The 21,340-nt window shown below is 44.5% G+C and overlaps 1 protein-coding gene across 1 annotated transcript in view; it reads right to left on the bottom strand.

Moving 5' to 3' along the window:
• LOC126199581 (uncharacterized) overlaps positions 1-21,340 on the bottom strand; it is a 252,274-nt gene that overhangs the window by 40,234 nt on the left and 190,700 nt on the right. The window contains exons 15-16 of the mRNA XM_049936505.1: positions 5,025-5,115; positions 1,134-1,319 (exon numbers count right to left, since the gene is read on the bottom strand). Coding sequence (XP_049792462.1) covers positions 1,134-1,319; positions 5,025-5,115 — 277 coding nt within the window. The remainder of the gene's footprint in view (positions 1-1,133; positions 1,320-5,024; positions 5,116-21,340) is intronic.

Here is a 21,340-nt window from a genome sequence, read left to right as displayed (position 1 = left end):
CGGAGCAAGGGGGGGGGGGCTGCAAAAGAGCCTACTTTTAACATTCGGACGAGGTACACGGAAGAGAGTAGCTGCGCAACATCCCAACGGTATCAGAGGACGTCAGCTGGGGCACACCCGACCAGTAATGATGGAGGGTCATCTCAAATACTATGGTTCGGCACCAGATGCTGCAGCTCACGGTGAGAATACATTGGTGCAACAGCATGCTAGGACAGATAAGCACAACGATTCGCTCGATCGAATGGAAGCGGGGCCTTGAGAATGGTTGATACGCCTCAGTAGACGAGTTATCTTCATTTTCTGTAAGTTCCTCTCTGTGCACTCAGTGCTTTCCTACCATACGACTTCATGTGTCTGTAAGTATGATAGGATAAGTTTGATAGGATCGCGTCATACCCTGACTGATGTCTTTCCTCATTCCTGAACCTCCATCCAATAATGACGATTGTCAATGTGAACAACAATCCATGAACTGAGCTGAGACTGTGAATTATAAATGTTCAATCCTTGAAGACTCCATTGTTGTTTACGAAATAAAGTATGGATATTATAACTTTCGTAGCTAGTAAATCCCATATGATAGTAAAGAATTAGAGAGATTTCGAAGAGGCCACACTCGGAACACAGTGCTTAGGGTTCCTTACACTAGACTGCATTATCCAAAAACCAATGTATAACTTAATGCATAACTTAATTAGCACTACACTATAGGGAGAGTTCTGCTATTGGAATCAGATCGGTGAGATGAGACAGTAGATGCATTACTACGATACTGCAGTGGCTGGCTGTGTTGTTAAAAAGATCATGGAATGTTCCTTCGGACACGCATAGATGTTTGGCCGTGAGTCATGCACGGATAGCCAAAGCGATTAAGGCCGTCGCTCATGTAAAGCGGGAAATCCATGTTCGATTCCTGGTCCGGCAAAAACTTTCATTGTAATCATTCCCTAATACAGCTAATGATTGTTTGTATTTTAGGAATAAGGGATAATTTGGTCTCAGTGTAGGTTTTTCGGCAGTGATCGTATTTGACAAGCGTCGGAGAATTGGAATAAAACTTAAATTCTACTCTCTTTTCTCTTTTATGCATAGCTTGTTTCAGTTACCTTACTGATATTATGTTGGCTTACCACATATGATGTCCAGCGCACAGCTTGTAATAAATGGGTAGATATCAAACGTTTTCCCATCAGCTTTAGGTTTAAGTTTCTCTACTAGAACCTTCCCATTTTCTGCAAATATATCGACGAAGTTGTCTAAAATGCGGAAGTGGAAAGCAGGTGTAATCATTTTGCGATGCATATGCCATTTGGAACCTGTAAATATAAAAGTTGATATTAGCAACGGTCGACAGCGACTGATATTCGGTATACAAAACTGAAAAATACACTCCTGGAAATGGAAAAAAGAACACATTGACACTGGTGTGTCAGACCCACCATACTTGCTCCGGACACTGCGAGAGGGCTGTACAAGCAATGATCACACGCACGGCACAGCGGACACACCAGGAACCGCGGTGTTGGCCGTCGAATGGCGCTAGCTGCGCAGCATTTGTGCACCGCCGCCGTCAGTGTCAGCCAGTTTGCCGTGGCATACGGAGCTCCATCGCAGTCTTTAACACTGGTAGCATGCCGCGACAGCGTGGACGTGAACCGTATGTGCAGTTGACGGACTTTGAGCGAGGGCATGTAGTGGGCATGCGGGAGGCCGGGTGGACGTACCGCCGAATTGCTCAACACGTGGGGCGTGAGGTCTCCACAGTACATCGATGTTGTCGCCAGTGGTCGGCGGAAGGTGCACGTGCCCGTCGACCTGGGACCGGACCGCAGCGACGCACGGATGCACGCCAAGACCGTAGGATCCTACGCAGTGCCGTAGGGGACCGCACCGCCACTTCCCAGCAAATTAGGGACACTGTTGCTCCTGGGGTATCGGCGAGGACCATTCGCAACCGTCTCCATGAAGCACACCGTTAGGCCGTCTTCCGCTCACGCCCCAACATCGTGCAGCCCGCCTCCAGTGGTGTCGCGACAGGCGTGAATGGAGGGACGAATGGAGACGTGTCGTCTTCAGCGATGAGAGTCGCTTCTGCCTTGGTGCCAATGATGGTCGTATTCGTGTTTGGCGCCGTGCAGGTGAGCGCCACAATCAGGACTGCATACGACCGAGGCACACAGGGCCAACACCCGGCATCATGGTGTGGGGAGCGATCTCCTACACTGGCCGTACACCACTGGTGATCGTCGAGGGGACACTGAATAGTGCACGGTACATCCAAACCGTCATCGAACCCATCGTTCTACCATTCCTAGACCGGCAAGGGAACTTGCTGTTCCAACAGGACAATGCACGTCCGCATGTATCCCGTGCCACCCAACGTGCTCTAGAAGGTGTAAGTCAACTACCCTGGCCAGCAAGATCTCCGGATCTGTCCCCCATTGAGCATGTTTGGGACTGGATGAAGCGTCGTCTCACGCGGTCTGCACGTCCAGCACGAACGCTGGTCCAACTGAGGCGCCAGGTGGAAATGGCATGGCAAGCCGTTCCACAGGACTACATCCAGCATCTCTACGATCGTCTCCATGGGAGAATAGCAGCCTGCATTGCTGCGAAAGGTGGATATACACTGTACTAGTGCCGACATTGTGCATGCTCTGTTGCCTGTGTCTATGTGCCTGTGGTTCTGTCAGTGTGATCATGTGATGTATCTGACCCCAGGAATGTGTCAATAAAGTTTCCCATTCCTGGGACAATGAATTCACGGTGTTCTTATTTCAATTTCCAGGAGTGTACATTCACGTCTTTGCTATCGACGTATAACATTCTGCAAGATTTCTGATATTTCAAGGAGACAAAAACTCTACCTTCATGTAAGGTGGCCTGCCTTCCAGCAGCAGCCAGATTAAGATACTAAGCAGAATCTTCGATGAAATATTCGAGAACATGAGGACTGTAATCTGGTCGCGAAGGTTACCACAAATGAACAATGCTTTCCCCAAGTTACAGAGAACAATTTTCAGTATTTCTTTTTAATATTTCATCCAACTACTTTTCCAAAACTGTGGTAACAATCAATAGCCACAGGTGTGAGATCATTTCTAATCTCTAATCAACTCGACAGGATCCTTGGAATGTTTGTGCCAAACCAGAATGAATCTATTAGAGCTTTTAACTAATGTTCGCTGTTTCACCACAGCCATACTGAAAATTATAACCTCTTTCAATTAAAAAAAAGTTATCTAGAACTATGTCCCAGAAACTAATACACTAATACACTAACTAATCCCACCTTGTCACTTACAAGATTTTAAAGTTAGGCGATATACAGAAGTGCAACAGTCCATGCGAGAGAAATTATAATGAAATTACACATTCATAGTGCTCGTATTCTCATTGCTAGCGAATTCCGCAGTTAAATAACATTACATGTTTGCTACTGTGTGATAACAAACTATCTCCGATAAAAAGCATCACAAGAAGCAGAGTACTGAATGAGATTTCGCACAGTTACAAATTGATTCTATGTATTTTGGTCGTTTGCATAATTAAATAAGTTTTTCAGCCTGGTTTTTACTGGGCAAAATAAGTAAAGCCAAATTCAGTGTAATATGAATGCCACATTCAAACAAGTGGCATTTTTTTATTATTTAGTTTATAAGTAAACATGAATCTGGAAGTTCATTTTAATATGACTTTATCTTGTTTACGCTGACATTAATTGCACTGGTGACATCATATTTAAGATTTTTTAAAATTAGAATATAGTATGTCATATGTTAAATTTGAATTTCATAAAGGTCCCTGTGCTACTTTTAGTGACTGCTTTTTGCAGATATGTAAATTGCATGCGACAGTTTTATATGCTGCAACACGCTCTGTGTTGATGGGTAGTATCATTTATAACCAGCGGATACAACATTGTCAGCTAATTTGAATGCATTTAACTATGGATGTCTGCCCTGAATAAGGACCCAAATCTATCATCCTAGAATTTGGCCTTCTCGAACTTACCTGCTGTACGATTTAACCTCAAATTTAACAATTCTTGTTCATAATTAGTGATAATGAGCAACATACGATAAGAAGTGATTAAAATTTTAAAAAATTCTAAGTGGTAAGATACATCCAACCGTGTTAATTCTCCGTATGCTACACTTGAAAAATTATTAGTTACTATATATACGCCAGTGCTTCACAATGGAAGTTAAGGAAGGGCCTTTGCATACAGTCGCGTTTTAGAGTTCCGTACCTCGATCAGTAAAAGCGAAACCCTATACGATCACTTTGTGAATGAATTCGTTTTTCCCTAGCCAATGATTGAAACATATATAAAAAATCTTTACGAAATAAGTAAAGCAATTTCTTTAAGTTTTTAATAAACAAAGCTAAACCAGTAAATCATTATAGTCAAGCCAGATAAATTCATTTCCAGTTTGTAAAGATGAGATTGCGGCGCTTAAGTCTGTCAGTGACTCAAAATCCCGAAAATACTTCTGCCACTGAGGTAAAAATCCCAACAGCACTATATACTGTTTCTATGGTGTACTAAGAACCTGATAGCGCCTCCTATTGGTCCTTCGGCGTATTAAGCCGTGAGGATGGTGTCGCTAAGGTTAGCAGTCGAACTACTAAGCTGAGCAGAGTCGTAAAATTTTAAATTGCGACTTCTTTTTTTGTGATGCTATCTCGATGAAATGAAGCCTATATGTTGCGCCAATCTATGCTGAAGTTATCTGTGCAAACCCCTGGAATACTCTTTTAGTAGTTTTGGAGATTAAAGTGTTCAATCAAAAAGACGTGGCAGTTTTACAGTTTTATTATTAGTACAGATACAGACACACTCCGAGAAAACATGCCGACTACAGCATGTCAGTCGATAGCACAGTACTTCATTAAAATATCACTGAATACCTTTCGTTGCCAAATTTTATCTGTAAGTTGTAAATGTGACAGCTCCTGTTTATATCACTTCTTGTCTACCTTTCGTGAGTAATACCAGGAATACATGAGGAACCCACCTGTGCTAGTGAGGAGACCTTCCCCCAGCCAAGGGTACAGGAAGGAGTAGACTGCGGCCTTGTCTATTAATTCGCTGCTGGACAATACTTTCTGAAAAACGCGAAAGATTCATTAGAAAAAATGGTTCAAATGGCTCTAAGCACTATGGGACTTAACATCTGAGGTCATCAGTCCCCTACACTTACAACTACTTAAACCTGACTAACCTAATGACATCACACACATCCATGCCCGAGCCAGGATTCAAACCTGTAACGGAGCAGCACCGTGGTTGCGGATTGAAGCGCCTAGAACCGCTCGGCCACAGCGTTCGGCGATTCATTAGAGATCTTTTTCATTTAGCTATACAAATTGTATATGTTGCTCAGAAGGCTCAATCACAGGTCACGTGTGCTTCATAGCGACAACCAACATGAGCAAAGACAAGCACTGTTACTGACTGGTACATCATATACCAACTAGCTATAATGATAGTCGCTTTAAAGGTGAAGATATCTTCACCACAAACACAGATTACCGTGTTATTAATTTCGATTGAAATAACAAAGTGATCGTCACCTAGTTGATTGCACGACAGCTATCATAGCGAAAGCCAGTCAGAAAATCAGACTGTTATCACATTGTTGGTCATTAAAAGTGCAACACTAGGAAGTATATCAAACAAAGAAATTTTAATTAATGTGTGTGCACATGATAGTAGAAAGAATACACGATTAAAATATATTTTGATGTAGCAAGCCACAGAATCTGACAACAATTTTTGTTGTAATTGTGTTTCAGCCAGTTCCATGATCTGGCTAAACTTTTAAAATATTTCAAAGGGAACACTGCATGTCTATAATTTTAAAACGTAATCCACATTTGTCACTATCGATTACATTTTAAAATTATAGACATGCAATGTTAACCACTAAGTATAGAAAGTTTAGTTAGATCATCACCTACCTGATTGAAAGAAAAACAAAAATTGTTTGCAGCTTGTGTAGTTTGTACAAAAACACGTTTTCTGTTGAAGCTGTGAATCAAGACTTCAGGGATAGCTTATAACAGGAGTGGCCAAGAATTCGACTCTCGAGCTGCGCCTTAGCGTGAATAATATAGTACTCAGCGCGGCTGGCACACATCCCCCATCACCACGGCATGTAGTCTGAGAGCGAGGAGGTGGAAGAGGGGGAAATTGCGAATGTGCCGCATTTAAATGGGAATGCAGTCACACTGCATACGACTTGGTTTTACATTTCACATTTTCCAACAACACAGACCACAAACGAAACAAATTTTCATCATTATTTAATTCCTTTTGGCGTGCTGAAGGTACAGTATAACTTTTATTTGGCACAAGCTGCCGGCATACGGACAGATGAATACGATGTCACAGATTATCGCACTCAGGTTAACACGTTATCGGGACTTATTTAGTTTCATAATCACAAAAAAACGACTTTACACACATACGTTGATCGAAATATTGTAGCACTTTTGCAAGCCTATTATCGAGACGCGCGGACTCTGACTGTGGAAAGCTATGTAGACGTCCTGGACAGTTTTAACTTCAAAGAGATTTGTCTTTAAAACGGGAGTTAGCTTGCAGATCCATCAGTTACATATGGATATGCACAGATGCGCTTTCAACTGAAACTGCAAACGGTTTCGAAAACAGCCCGGTAACAAATTTAAGACTGGGAGTGTCCTCAAAACGTTTAGGAAACTATCCTTCTTATTTTTTCAAGGGCACAATGAATTTCTCAAATCTCGCGTTTTTTTAATGCCGGTGAGCTTAGGATACTGTACTGTGTTTGTCAGAATGTATCCTTCCACAAGATGATTTTCTTTCTAAATGCGTCCCCATCAAATCAGAAAGAAGTTGTTTCTCACCTCACAGTGTCTTACTGTGGACTTTGTGCAGTCAAATCAACTTTTTAAATGCGAGGTCAGCAATGCATTCCGGATGTTTTCATTTACTTCCTGCACTCCTTTTCCTTCGTAAATTCAACAGAAGCGAGTTTTAAATAGAAATTCGTTCCTGGCAGGTCTTTTGACTTAACAACGTACTTTGCAGTATACAAACTCTCAGCATTCTTCTTTTCCAAATGCTCTACGCCTGCAAATTTAACACAAAGAGCTTCTTTACGTACAGAACAATGAATCCCGTCTTTCGATTGCTGTAATTTATTGCTTTCTCAGTCTCAACTAAATCTTTAAATTATTTCTTCATGCTGTTGTAACGTTGTTTCGTAGCAAATTTGCAGTACCCGTCACTTATGCGACTACGTAACACATATTGAGATTTCTCATCCCTCTCTCCTGTCATTCCCATTCATTTTTAAAGGCTTGTGGCGATAGATTGTTAGTTGCCTGTTTTTGTGCAGAAAGCCACTGGTCTTGTGACAGACCTTCATGCAGGGTGACAATTACTGAACTATATGAAAGAAAACGAAAATTAGTTACAAACTACGGCGTTCACACACTTTGTTCAACATGTAAATGTCACTATAGATATTCGGATTTAGGTTATGAAATGTTCGATATGCCTGCCATCGTTGGCGATGATGTGGCGCAGATGAACAGCAAAATTCTGCATGATCACTGAAGTGTCGGAACATCGGTGCTGTCGATGACCTCCTGAATGGCAGTTTTCAGATCAGCAATGGTTTTGTGGTACACCTTGTCTTTAATATAGCCCCACAAAAATGAGTCGCAACTTTTCAGATCCGGAGAATATGGCGGCCAATCGAGTCCCATGCCAGTGGCCTCTGGGTACGCCAGAGCCAGAATGCGGTAGCCAAAGTGTTCCTGCAGGACTTCACTCTCCTGCTTCGATGGGGTCGAGCTCCGTCTTGCATGAACCACATCTCATCGAAACCAGGGTCACTTTGGATAATGGCGACGAAATCACCTTCCAAAACCTTTACGCACCGTTCGGTAGTCACTGTGGCACCAAGGAATAATGCACTGGACATTGCACACCACACAGTCAATCGCTGAGGGCGAAGAGACTTCTCGACCCCGACATGAGGATTCTCAGTCCCCCAGATGCGCCAGTTTTCCTTATTGACGAAGGCATCCAGATGAAAGTGGGCTTCGTCACTAAACTAAATAATATTCACTTCATACTAATTCCCATCATGCCCTGTGGCCAGTTGTGAAATTTGAACGTCGTAACGCCTGAAGTTACGACAATTTTATTTCATATATACTACTGGCCATTAAAGTACCTATACCAAGAAGAAATGCATATGATAAACGGGTATTCATTGACAGATATATTATACTAGAACTAACATGTGATTACATTTTCACGCAATTTGGGTGCATAGATCCTGAGAAATCAGTACCCACAACAACCACCTCTGGCCGTAATAACGGCCTTGATACGCTTGGGCATTGAGTCAAACAGAGCTTGGATGGCGTGTACAGGTACAGCTGCCCATGCAGCTTCAACACGATACCACAGTTCATCAAGAGTAGTGACTGGCGTATTGTGACGAGCCAGTTGCTCGGCCACCATTGACCAGACGTTTTCAATTGGTGAGAGATCTGGAGCATGTGCTGGCCAGGGCAGCAGTCGATCATTTTCTGTATCCAGAAAGGCCGGTACAGGACCTGCAACATGCGGTCGCGCATTATACTACTGAAATGAGGGTTTCGCAGGGACCGAATGAAGGGTAGAGCCACGGGTCGTAACACATCTGAAATGTAACGTCCACTGTTCAAAGTGCCGTCATTGCGAACAAGAGGTGACCGAGACGTGTAACCAATGGCACCCTATACCATCACGCCGGGTGATACGCCAGTATGGCGATGACGAATACACGCTCCCAATGTGCGTTCACCGTGATGTCGCCAAATACGGATACGACCATCATGATGCTGTAACCAGAACCTGGATTCATCCGAAAAAAATGACGTTTTGCCATTCGTGCACCCATGTTCGTCGTTGAGTACACCATCGCAGGCGATCCTGTCTGTGATGCAGCGTCAAGGGTAACAGCAGCCACGGTCTCCGAGCTGATAGTCCATGCTGCTGCAAACGTCGTCGAACTGTTCGTGCAGATGGTTGTTGTCTGCAAACGTCCCCATCTGTTGACTCAGGGGTCGAGACGTGGCTGCTCGTTCCGTTACAGACATGTGGATAAGATGGCTGTCATCTCGACTGCTAGTGAATCGAGGCCTTTGGGATCCAGCACGGCGTTCCGTATTACCCTCCTGAACCCACCGATTCGATATTCTGTTAACAGTCATTGGATTCTCGACCAACGCGAGCAGCAATGTTGCGACACGATAAACCGCACTCGCGATAGGCTACAATGCCACCTTTATCAAAGGCGAAAACGTGATGGTACGCATTTCTCCTCCTTACACGAGACATCGCAACAACGTTTCACCAGGCAACGCCGCTCAGCTGCTGTTTGTGTATGAGAAATCGGTTGGAAACTTTCCTGATGTCATCACGTTGTAGGTGTCGCCACCGGCGCCAACCTTGTGTGAATTCTCTGAAAAGCTAATAATTTGTATATCACAGCATCTTCTTCCTGTAGGTTAAATTTCGCGTCTGTAGCACGTCATCCTCGTGGTGTAGCAATTTTAATTGCCAGTAGTGTAGATCAATAACTGTCACCCTGTACCATGAACAAATAGCAAAGAGTACACAGCGCTGACACCGTGATTAATCGAACGGAAGAGAGTTGTGCCAACAGAAAAATGTCACACCGCAATACTCAACGAAACGCCGCGCTGTTGCGAGTACTGCCAGGAGGGACCTAGTAAAGCTGTGGCAGGCCGGGCCTTTGCCCGCACGCAGTTCGCACTCCCGGCCGGAACGCTGAGACGGGTCCTGGTTTATAGGCTATGGCCTTAACCCGGCTGAGCATCGAGTCGTGCTGATCTGCAGTGACACAAACCGGGAAGGCATTCCATGCTGCTTCAACTACTCAGAATTCATGAATTTTAGTGATTAGAAAATGGTGGTGTGTCATTCTCGCGGCTATGTATAAGCAGGTGTTTACAGTGGATGGAAGTTCTTGAGACTGTGCTGGCAACGTAACAGGCAAACATTCTCAGTATTGAGGAATGCCACGACTTTGCGGGAAACGTGAAGTCTTGAGCTCTCTTGCAGAAAGGTGTAACGGAGATACAAGTATCATCTTTCGTTCCAGTGAATGACTAAATGAGCAAGAGGTGGTCGTGTACCGTGCCCAATGGTACGCCACACCGCCACGCCAACTGACTCGTCGTTAGAGATGTCTCGACCCGAAACAGGAATTATCAACAGCGTTTCAGCCTAACGAGAGCCAATACGATTGCTTTGAAAGCCATGATGTTGGGAAGAACTCCCCAACAGCTGAGGGTAAAATGGCCCCTGTTTGTCGTACGTGCTGGCCGCTTTTACTCTGCCTAGCACCAGGCTGCCCTCCTGTCACACCGCTGCAGGCAAATTTTAAAGAATGGAGCCCGGCTTCGTCACCTTCCGCTCGTCAAAGTATTGATAATATCCACTGAACAGTAAATTTTGACTAGAGGCGATGGGTATGTTTCTGATCTTTTAACGTTGAAATGAAATGTCGTGTGGCTAGGGCCTCCCGTTGGGTAGACCGTTCGCTTGGTGCAGGTCTTTCGAGTTGACGCCACTTCGGCGACCTGCGCGTCGATGAGGATGAAATGATGATGATTAGGACAACACAACACCCAGTCCCTGAGCGGAGAAAATCTCCGACACAGCCGGGAATCGAACCCGGGCCCTTAAGATTGACAGTCTGTCACGCTGACCACTCAGCTACCGGGGGCGGACATCTTTTAACGTTGTTGCACCTGATGATGTGGCTTTAGGCCGCGAAACCGGTTGTGTTTTAATAAACAACAATTTTACCATCTGTTAGCGGAATTCTTCCTAACATCATGCCTTTCAACAGCTTCAGATGCCCGTAGTATAAAATAGTTTGCTTCGGAAGTAGTGCAGCATGTGTTTGGCATCCAGGTGACGTGATGTCTCTTGCTCGCTGCTTACGAGAGGTCAGGGTTCATCGTGTCTGGAGGTGCCTTGCGTGTTATGACAGTATGGCATTTCGACGCAACGGCCTAATGAAGATTTATCACAAACATTTCTCTGGAGGTACGATTTGTTATAAGGCCAGTTAATGCCTCTTTGGCTGTAAAAGACCGAAGGAGACATTAACATGAGCAGTAATAAAGACAAAAGTTATCAGCCATAGCTGTTTCTCTGTGGTTGGAGAATTCCAGTTGTGGAACAGATATTCGTAATTTCGTATCTGATCTTTTTCTTTTTTCATCTTAACATTCGTAACATATTCTGGGGCTTTCGTATTCCTGTGACGGAAATACAACCTGGAATGCTCGATGTTGTTTACATATAACAGCGAGCTCTCTCAGTAATTAGTTTCTTCCATTTCATGACTTTAGTCTGACTTAAAAACGAAGGATGAAATTGCTGTGAGTGAAACAACCAATAACGACATTTACATTCCTGCACCTCCCAAATATTTCCCATTATGTAGCGGTTTATGAGCGTGTGGTTCGCCAGAAATCTGAAATCGCAGCTAAATCCTAGAACACTAAAGGGGAAAAGTATTAAATGACACTTATATTCTCGCCTGTCCCAAATATTTGGCTGCTCCTTGTTTCAGTGCGTCCGGCCATCCTGATTTAGGTATTCCGTGATTTCCCTAAATCACTCCAGGCAAATGCCGGGATGGTTCCTCTGAAAGGGCACGGCCGACTTCCTTCCCCATCCTTCCCTAATCCGATGAGACCGATGACCACGCTGTCTGGTCTCCTTCCCCAAAACCAACCAACCAACCAACCTTGTTTCAGTCGAACGAAGGGACGTCACGTTGACACATTGCGATTTCAGCTATTGGTTGTCCTACTTTTGTGCTGTGCTGTCCCTAACGACAAGTGCAAAGGGTGATGACAACGACGGCGAATGTAAACCGACCTCTCAAAAGTCATGGGGTACCTCATAATATCGCGTCAGACCTCCTTTTGTCCGGCGTAGTGCACCGACTCGACGTGGCACAGACTCAACAACTTGTTGGAAGTTCCCTGCGGACAGAAGAGCTATGCTGCCTCTATAGCAGTATGTAACTGGGAAAGTGTTTCCTGTGCAGGAGTTTTTGCACCAACTGGTCTCTCGGTTACGTCCAATAAATGTTCAATGGGATTAAAGTCAGGTGACCTGGGGATTCAAATCATTAATTCGGATTGTTCAGGGTGTTCTGACATACACACTGTCATACATAAAAATTCCATCATTGTTTGGGAATGTCGCGGCCACATGTAGTAAGCGTTGCTTCACGCAGTCGAGAATGGCAAAACAGAGGCACGCCGGCGACCGAGGCGTTGCGAAATAAGCACGCACAGATAGCCTTGCTGACAGCAGCAGTCTACCAACAGACTGACGCAAGGACGCACACAGACCGAGCGCTGAGCGAAGCCTGGAGAGTGCTGAGTAAGGGGAAGTGAGGCCAGCACGGTAAGTTACGTTGCAATATACTGTGGGAGTAATAACAAAAAGCTACCACCCAGGGTAAAAAAAACGTCATCCTGCCGGATATAAATAGTGGAGCGCAGGCAGCAACAGACAAAAGCCATTAGGAAGCAGTTCGGATCTGAGGACAGATGTGGCCCGGCTCCGAGTGTTCAATCTTCGTAGGTAACGATTCCGGAAGTCTGTTCCAGCTCGCAGGAGTCATCCGTTCGCCGCCAGTTGTCACCTTCAGCTCTGGAGGTCGGCCTGAGTTCGGTCGGCACCATGGCTGACTAACTACAGCGAGAACTTCGAGCAGGACCGGCCGCAGCGCGGTCTCGAGTACAGGCGCCGCCAGGGACTGACGCCCGGACTTCACAGCAACCTGGCCCCATGACCCATGGTCTGTCCGTGACGGGACCTCTCGGACATCGCGACTGACAGCTTCCCAGCCGCCGGTGCAGCAGGCGTTGGCAGCTGACCTCACGGCGACGTGGCTCCGTGGACGTGCCCTTACTGGGGCGCGAGCGGCGACGAGTTCATCTCCACCACAGGGCATCCTGGCTTCGGCGGAGCACTGGTGACCTGAGGCTCCCGAGTGCGATCAGGGGCGCGCGTTGCGCGCATTGTCGGAGAATCTACACAGCAGCAGCCAGGCGGAGGGATCCGCAGGGTTGGGCAGCGACGACGAGGGAGAAATTGTAAAGAAAGTTCAATAAATAATTGTAAAACTCCACGCCATCTCAGTCTTGGGCGCAGCTACTGTGTTTGCTGCTAACAAGTGGTGCAGAAGTCGTAACACGAACATGAAGTCCATGAATGGCTGCAAATGGTCTCGAGACAGAGAAACATAAATTCCAATCAATTCCATGTAAATACAGCCATCTCAACTACGGAGCCACCACCAGCTTGCACAGCCTTGTTGACAACTTGTGTCCTTGGATTCGCGGGGTCTGCGCCACTCTCGTACTTTACGATCAGCTCTTACCACCTGAAATCGGGATTCATTTGACCAGACCGGTTTTACAGTCGTGTAGGGTCCAACCAATGTCACGAGCCAGGCGCAGCGTGCAGTCGGTGTCGTGCTGTTAGCAAAGGCACTCGCGTCGGTCTTCTGCTTCCATTAACGCCAGATTTCGCCACACTGTTATAACGGGTATGTTCGTCGTTCGTCTCACATTGATTTCTGCGGTTATTTAAAGCAGTGACACTTGTCTATTAGCATTGACTATTCTACGCAAACGCCGCTGCTCTCAGTCGTTAAGTGAAGGACATGGACCACAGCCCTGCCCGTGGTGAGAGGTGATGCTTGAAATCTGCCCGTTGGACACTGTAGACCGGCAGTACACCCGTGGATATTTTGATTGAAATCTGATGTTTTCGGAACACCTTCGATACGGTGGATCCCGCAATACTGAATTACCTAACGATTTCCGGTACCGAATTTCCCATGCATCTGGCTCCAACTACCACTTCACTTTGTTAATTTCCGTCGTTCGGCAATAATAACGTCGGAAACCCTTTCATTTGAATCACTTGAGTACAAATGTCAGCTCCGCCAACGCACCTCCCTTTCATACCTTGCTTACGTGATACTATCGGGATCTGTATATGTGCACATAGCTATCCCATGACTTACGTTTCCTCAGTGTACTCCCCAAACACGGGTACACCGTTCATTGTGCTGTATGCAAAGCCAGGACTCGCCTAAAGCGGTGAAGTGGCACCACTCCTGGGTACGTTCTAGCCATTGGGCGCACCACTGTCAGCGCACCTTTCTCTTCAGCACCGTCAACGGAGGTCCCAACAACGGTCGGAGACAGTCCGTGGTGTTCCAGACGTCGTCACACTGTCCTTTTAGATACTTGTCTTGCTGCAGACAGGCCCAGTTCCTGACCCAAAGTACGTGACGTTGCTGTTTGATCCTTAACAGCTGGGAGTACGATTTGTCTGTCTTCTCGAAGGCTAATGTCGAGGGTCTGTTGAAATTCTGCGTGGCTTTGAGTATGGCCCTCATGAACCCATCCATTCCATACTCACATGACCATTGTGTGGTTCCGACCAACGCTAGCAGCAGTATCACAGAACAATTAGCCACAGTTTCGCTAGGGTGTGAACCTGGCACATGTTCGTAAACTTTTTTTTAGTCGTCAGTCTTCTGACTGGTTTGATTCAGCTCGCCACCAGTTCCTCGCCGGTGGCTAACTTGTTCACCTCAGTGTAGCATTTGCACTCTACGTCCTCAATTATTCGTTGAATATATTCCAATTTCTCTCTTCTCTTACAGTTTTTACCCTCGATATTTTCTTCTGGTACCATGGTGGTTATTCCCGGATCCCTTAAAACTGTCCTATAATCCTAAACCTCCTTCTTGTCAGTGTTTTCCATACGTTACTCCCTTCACCGATTCTGCGGAGAATCTCCTCACTCCTTACCTTATAAGCCCACGCAATTTTCAACAATCGGCTGTATGACCACAGCTCCAGTGCCTCTGTTCCGGTTTTCTCAGAGTCCATGTTTCACAACCATACTGTGCGATGCTCCAAACGTACAGTCTCAGATATTCCTCCCTCAAATTATGACCCATGTTTGATACCAGTGGACTCCCGTTGGCCAGGAAAATTCTCTAATCTGCTTCTTATCTCTTACTTACTTCGACTGTCAAGGGTAATTTTGCTTCCAAGGTAGGAAAAGCCACTAACCTCGTCTGCTTCGTGATTATCAATTCTGTTGTTAAGTTTCTCGTTACTCCCATTTCTGCTACATCACATTACATTTGTTGTTGTTTTTTTCTTACGGTTCACTCTAAATTCATTTCTCATTAGACTGTTCATTCCATCCAACAAAACCTGAAACCCTTCAACACATTCACTGAGGACAGCAATGTCATCAGCAAAGCTTATTATTGATATCCTTTCAACCTGAATTTTAATCCCACTCTTTGACCTTCATTTTATTTCTGCGGTTTCTTCTTTGGAGTATGGTTTGAACAGTAGGAGTGAAAGACTGCATCCCTGCCTAACACCTTTGTAATCCGCGCATTTCGTTCTTAATTTTCCAGGCCTATTGTTTCCTATTGGTTCTTGCACATATCGAATATTACCCTGCCTTCCCTACAGTTTACACCTATTTTTCTCATTATTTCGAACACCTTTCCCCATTTTAAATTGTCGAATGTTCTTTCTAGGTCAATGAATGCTATGAGCATGTCTTGCTTGTTCTTCATACCTCCATTACCAAGCGTAACTTCAGAACTGCCTCTCTGGTGCTTTTATATTTCCTAAAACTTTTATCTTTCCTATCTGGCCACCCTGGGCCAGATATTGTTCTTTTCCGACCCTGACGCTATTGGGTTTCGAGAGCTAGGGGTCTTTCATTTTCCAACCTATACTTCTCATGCAGTGTCTGACCCGGAGCGGGCGGCTGCAAAACTCGTCTGTATCCCATGTTAGGGGCGGCCTCCAGAACTGCGGGAGGCAACGGAATACCACCGCAGATTATCTTCCCTGCATAATGCAGTCTCCATTTTATGCACAAAAAATGGCTTCCTCTCATGTTAAATCAGTGTCCGGAGGTAAAATAGTCCCCCATTCGGATCTCCGGGGGGGGGGGGGGGGGGGGGACAACTTGAAAGGAGGCAAAAATTCAAAACGAGAATTGGTACCTGAAATGTCAGAACTCTGCTACAAGCAGGAAAACTAGACAATCTTAAAAGAGAGATGGAAAAGAATCATATGGACCTCATAGGAGTTGCTGTGGTAAGATGGAATGGACATGGAGAGTCGCAGTCAGATGAATATGTATTCTACTACTCAGGAGGAGAAGTAAAAGGAATTAATGGAGTCGGAATGATTATGACAAAGGAATTGGCTAAATGTGTGGAATATGGAGACTATGCAAATGATCGGGTTATTGGTGTAAGGCTGAAAGGAGCACAAAAAGATTTACTGATTGTCCAGGTGTATATGCCAACTTGAGAACATGATGACCAAATTGTAGAGGAAACGTACAATGTAACAGAGAGAATAATGGACGAAAATAAAAAAATGCTGCAAAATAGTAATGGCAGACTGGAACGCCATTGTGGGAGAAGGGAAAGAGGGAAACATTGTAGGCAGTCATGGTCTTGGAAAGAGAAATGACAGAGGTGAATGGTTAATTGACTTTTGCAGGGAAAGACAGCTGATAGCGGCAAACACATGGTTCAAGAACCACAAGAGGAGGCTCTACACTTGGAAATCACCAGGGGATAAATACAGAAACCAAATCGATTTTATACTGGTAGAAGAAAGATACAGGAATGGAATCAAGAAGGTGCACACATTACCAGGTGCAGATATTAATAGTGACCACAACTTACTTATGGCAGAAATAGAAATAAGAATGAAAAAACTGAAGAAGGCGACCATGGTGAAGAAGTGGGATTTAGAGAAGATAAGGTCCAACAAAGAACAAATTACAGAAATGCTGTCTCGGGACTTTCTAAACACATTACGAGACAAAGAAGCACCTGATAATGCCAACGAGTACTGGAATATGCTCAAAGAAGGAATCATTAAAGCAGGACAGCAAAATATAGGCTATGTAAAAGGGAAAGGGTCAAAAAAACCATGGGTCACACAAGAAATGATTTCCAAGATGGAGGAGAGAAGAAAATTGAAAAACAAGAACACTGAAGATGCAGGAAAGATATACCGACGGTTAAATAATGAACTGCGAAGAGAAACAGAGCAGGCTAGGAAAAAATGGCTAAAAGAGGAATGTTATGAAATTGAAGAACTGGACAGGAAGGGAAGATACGACTTACTATACAACAGAGTAAAGACTATGACATGGGAACAAAACAGAGCAGAAAGTGCTACTATGGAAATTTTGAGTACAGACGAAGAGGTAGTGTACAAAGATCATGACTATGTCCTCCAGAGATGGGAAGAATATATAAAAGAGCTATATGACACAAACAGCAAACCAGAAACTCTGGAACTTGAATCACACAACAGTGTAAGTGATGACGAGAAAGTTTCAGTTAAAGTGAGAGAAGAATGTATAAACTGGATCAGACTAGGATGCTGTTTATCACCTACTCTTTTTAACCTCTACTTGGAATACATGATTGAACAACGCTCATTAGATGACAAAGGAGTAGAAATTGTAGGAAGAAGAATAGGGTGTTTGAGATTTACTGATGACATGGTCCTTCTAGCCACAGGGGAAAAAGAACTACAGGATTTGGTGGATACCATTGCAACTAACGGAAAAAAATGGAATGGAGAAACACTAGAACAGGTGCAAAATTTTAAGTATCTTGGAAGCAGGATAGACACCGACTGGAAGTGCACCACAGAAATTAAAACAAGGATAACAATGGCAAAAGAGGCGTTTTATAAGAAAAGGAGAATCTTCTGCAGCGGTCTGGACAGAGAACTCAGAAAGAGACTCATAAAATGTCTTGTATGGGGTGTTCTTCTATATGGCGCTGAAACATGGACTATGAGGAAAAAAGACAGAGAAAGGCTGGAGGCTTTTGAGATCTGGACATGGCGGAAGATGGAAAGAATAAGTTGGATGGACAAAGTAAAAAATGAAGAGGTGCTGAGAAGAGTGGGAGAGAAAAGACAGTTACTAGATGTAATAAAGAGAAGAAAAAGAAATTGGATTGGGCATATATTAAGAAAGAATGACGGACTGATAAAAACAGTTTTAGAAGGTTATGTGGAAGGGAAAAGGAAGCGAGGAAGGAAGAGATTCCAGATACTGGATGACATGGTGGACGGTACAACATACAGCAGCCTTAAGAAGGAAGCAATGGATCACAGAAAATGGAGAGGTAAAGGACCTGCTAATATAGCAGACAACTGATGATGATGATGAAAACCTAAAGCCAAACTGATCACATAACAGATACTCAGTTTTCTTTTCCATTCTTCTGTACATTATTCTTGTTAACAACTTGGATGCTTGAGCTGTTAAGCTGACTGTGTGATAGTTCTCGCGTTATCTGTCCTTTTCTTCCAAATTGTGTGGATGATTTTCTCCCGAAAGTCTGATGGTATGTCGCCAGTCCCATATCTTCTAACTACATCTTGAATAGACGTTTGGTTGTCACTTCCCCCAATGATTTTAGTAATTCCAATGGAATGTTATCTATGACTTCTGCCTTAATTGAACTTAAGCCGTCCAAAACTCTGCTAAATTCAGATTGTAATACTGGCCCCCCTATCTCTTCTCCATCGACTCCTGTTTCTTCATCTGTCACATCAGACAAGTCCTCCCCCTCATAGAAGCCTTCCATGTACCCTTTGCACCTATTCGCTCTCTCCTCTGCCTTTAACAGTGTAATTCCCACTACACTTTTAATGATACCACCTTTGCTTCTAATTTCATCGAAGCCTGTTTTGACTGACTCAGTCCCGACCATGATTTCTCTTTCGATTTCTTCTCATCTTTCCTGCAATCATTTCGCGTTAACTTCACTGCTTTTCTTATTCATTTCATTCCTAAGGGATTTATACTGGTGTGTTCCTGTCTTTCCCGGAACGTTTTTCTACGTCCTTCTTTTAGTATTTCATCTGTTAACCAAGGTCTACCTTCCTTACACCTACTTCCGTTCTTCCAGCATCTGTGATTCCGCGTTTTAAAGATGTCCATTCCTTTTCAGAGTGCACTCTGGAGTTCTTTACCACAGTATCCACATGAACTTCAAAGGCGTCCCGTCATTTCTCAGTATTTCAGCATCTCTGTTCCATCGACATTGATTTTTTAGACTAATTCTCTAAAGCTTCAGTATACTATACATCATTACTAAATTGAAAAAAAAAAATGGTTTAAATGGCTCTGAGCACTATGGGACTTAACATCTGTGGTCATCAGTCCCCTAGAACTTAGAACTACTTAAAAAGTAACTAACCTAAGGATATCACACACATCCATGCCCGAGACAGGATCCAAACATGCGACCGTAGCGGTCGCACGGTTCCGGACTGTAGCGCCTAGAACCGCTCGGCCACTCCGGCCGGCATTACTAAATTGAGATCCTAGCTTACGCCTAGCAGTTAGACATTTGATATCGGAATCTCTCTTTTTGGGCACAGTGTAATCCACCCAGAACCTTAGTGTGTCTCCTGGTATTTTCCAAGCATAACTCCTCCTCTTGTAATTCTTGAACAGAGTATTCGCTATTACCATCTGAAATTTATTGTGGAACTTAATTAGTCTCTCTCCTCTCCCATTCCTGTCAAGCCCGTATTCTTTCGTAACTCTTTCTTCTATTCCTTCCCCTACAACGGCGTTCCAATCCCTCATTAGACTTTTATCATGCTTTGGATATTGAATTACCCGTTCACTATCCTCTAATGCGTTTTCTATTCATCTGACGCTTGCGATGTTGGCATGTATACTAGAACTATTTCTTCCCCTATAACTGCATTCCAATCCCCCATGACTATTAGATTTTCATTTGCCTTTACATACTATATTACCTTTTCAATATCCTCATATACTTTATCTGTCTCTTCATCTTCAGCTTGCGCCGTCGGCAGGTATACCTGAACTATCGTTGTCGGTGTTGGTTTGCAGTCGATTCTGATAATAACAATGCTATCATTGAACTATTCACAGTAACGCACTCTCTGCCCTACCCTCTTCCTATTCATAACGAATCCTACTCCCGTTATACCATTTTCTGCTGCTGTTGATGTTACCCCATATTCATCTGGCCAGAAGTCCTTATCTTCGTTTAATTTCACTTCACTGACTCGCATTATATCTAGATTGAGCCTTTGTGTTTCCCTTTTCAGATTTTCTTGCTTTCCTACTAAGTTCAAACGTTCGACATTTCATGCTCCGTCAAGTAGAACGTTATGCTGTCGTTGGTTATGCCATCTTTTTTCATAGTCACCTCCTCCTTGGCTGTCCCCTTCCGGAGATCCGAATGGAAGACTAATCGCAATCTTTAGTCATTGAAATGGTCATTATGACACATTTATTTAAGGACGGGCAACATGCCCTATGCGTACAGCTGTGGTGACTTTAATGCAATGGTTTCCATTGCCTTTCGCATCCTAATGTCTTTGGTCACTGTTGATTCTCGTGGCTTTAACTAGAATTGTAGTACCAGCTGTTATTTGTCACTTATTATTTTTTAACGCAGATATTCATGCATAACTGCGTAAGTAATCTACACTCCTGGAAATTGAAATAAGAACACCGTGAATTCATTGTCCCAGGAAGGGGAAACTTTATTGACACATTCCTGGGGTCCGATACATCACATGATCACACTGACAGAACCACAGGCACATAGACACAGGCAACAGAGCATGCACAATGTCGGCACTAGTACAGTGTATATCCACCTTTCGCAGCAATGCAGGCTGCTATTCTCCCATGGAGACGATCGTAGAGATGCTGGATGTAGTCCTGTGGAACGGCTTGCCATGCCATTTCCACCTGGCGCCTCAGTTGGACCAGCGTTCGTGCCGGACGTGCAGACCGCGTGAGACGACGCTTCATCCAGTCCCAAACATGCTCAATGGGGGACAGATCCGGAGATCTTGCTGGCCAGGGTAGTTGACTTACACCTTCTAGAGCACGTTGGGTGGCACGGGATACATGCGGACGTGCATTGTCCTGTTGGAACAGCAAGTTCCCTTGCCGGTCTAGGAATGGTAGAACGATGGGTTCGATGACGGTTTGGATGTACCGTGCACTATTCAGTGTCCCCTCGACGATCACCAGTGGTGTACGGCCAGTGTAGGAGATCGCTCCCCACACCATGATGCCGGGTGTTGGCCCTGTGTGCCTCGGTCGTATGCAGTCCTGATTGTGGCGCTC

Source organism: Schistocerca nitens, chromosome 8, assembly GCF_023898315.1.
Source record: "Schistocerca nitens isolate TAMUIC-IGC-003100 chromosome 8, iqSchNite1.1, whole genome shotgun sequence".
In the NCBI taxonomy this organism is placed as follows: domain Eukaryota; kingdom Metazoa; phylum Arthropoda; class Insecta; order Orthoptera; family Acrididae; genus Schistocerca; species Schistocerca nitens.
This window is presented reverse-complemented; position numbering and strand designations above follow the sequence as displayed.